General features: G+C 34.4%; 1 protein-coding gene across 1 annotated transcript in view; it reads right to left on the reverse strand.

Annotated features, from left to right (window-relative positions):
- LOC119427084 (glucosidase 2 subunit beta) overlaps window positions 1-595 on the reverse strand; it is a gene marked incomplete in the record, with an annotated part of 251558 nt that extends 250963 nt beyond the window's left edge. Inside the window, 2 exon segments of the mRNA XM_037695033.1 lie at window positions 281-376; window positions 589-595. Coding sequence (XP_037550961.1) covers window positions 281-376; window positions 589-595 — 103 coding nt within the window.
- Window positions 596-1598: the final 1003 nt, after the last annotated feature.

Here is a 1598-nt window from a genome sequence, read left to right on the forward strand (position 1 = left end):
TTCCTTTGTTTTCCTTTTTTCTTCACCCTTTTTTCTTTCCTTTGTTTACCTTTTTTTTCCTTCCTTTTTTCTCCAACATGAAGTTTCCATTCTTAAAAAAGAAAATACCAAAAAAATAGAAAAGATAAAAAGCAGACTGTACACTGGTGCCATCTTTCTTTCCTTTTACATTTATAGATTTAATAAAACTATTCCTTTAAGAATAAAACATTAAGCCTCTCCCGCACGTGCAACGCCTAAAAGTCTTTTCGTAGCAGGTAACTGGAAAACGCAGCCTTACCACAGATGCCATCGTTGACCCGCGACGATGGGATGTAGTGCGGGCGGAAACCCAGGTTGGTGCAGTAGAACCGGCCATGGGGACAGGCTGACGTGCCTGCAGGGGTCAGAGAGGTCAGGACAAACTATATGAATCTATGTAAAGAAGAATTTTCACTTTACTAATATGTTGTTGTTTTAAAGCAAATGGGGAGAAAAAAATCAGAGGTCAGTCACTTCAGTTTTGATGAGTAAACCATCTTCAACCTCTTGTTTGGTTCTCGTTGCGTCTGTATGAGATTTATTTTGTTTGCTTTATTAAAGTTTGACTATTCATCCTTTCAGCAAACAACACGCTACAAACTCCCAATTAAATTTTTAAAAGAAACATGGGAAACTTTGAGAAATGCAAAAAACAAAAAAAAACTTTTGAGTGTTATCCGTTTATTGAGCATGCATTCTGTTATCTGTTTAAGCTTTTGTAAACGTTGTGATTTTCAAAAACGTCCCTGTAGATTTCACATAATATAAAACTTAAAAAGAAGCGTGTTCACATCTCTCTTCAATCTTTTTAATATTCTAGAGAAATCACATTTCCTGTGAAAATTCAGTATGAATGCTTATTGCAGAAGAACTTGCTGAAAAACAGCTGAAATTAGCTAAAATACATTATGAAATGTAGCTGAAATGGAAGAACAATGCAGTATTAATTCAGCAGAAGAAAGCAGGAGGACACATATTTGCTCAATTTGGTTTAAACGAAAGAAATGACAACAAAAATGAGGAAATTAGCAACAAAAGGTTGAAATTTGCTCACACAAAATAAAAGCTGAAAAGTAGCTGAAAAGGCAGAAAGAAGCTTTAACTACCAGAAGGAGGCAGAAGGAGCTGAAATTAGCTTAAAAAAAGTGGAATTACCTGAAAAAGCTAAAAGCAGCATCCAAACTAGCTGAAAGAGCAGAAAAAGTTAAAACTAGCAGAAAAAAACTGAAAGGCGCATAACACGTTGAAATTAGCATAAAGAAGTTAATTACGCTGAAAGTAGCAGAAAACCATGAAAAATTGGAATTTATCTGAAAACAGCTAAAATTAGCTAATGCTAAAAAAAAAAAGGTAGCTGAAAAGTTAGTACAAGCTTAAATGAGCAGAATAAAGCAGAAAGAACATGTTTGCCTAATTATGCTGAAAGCAGCAGAAATTAGCACAAAATAATGGGAATTATCTGAAAAAAGCTGAAATAAGTAAAATCAGCTGAAAAGTGGCAAAAAAAAAAATCAGAAAGAAGCTTAAATTACCAGAAGGAAGTGCCTGAAGAAGTAGCATACTAGCTCTACTTCATG

This window comes from Nematolebias whitei, chromosome 1, assembly GCF_014905685.2.
Source record: "Nematolebias whitei isolate Nwh7 chromosome 1, NemWhi1, whole genome shotgun sequence".
Taxonomy (NCBI): Eukaryota; Metazoa; Chordata; class Actinopteri; order Cyprinodontiformes; family Rivulidae; genus Nematolebias; species Nematolebias whitei.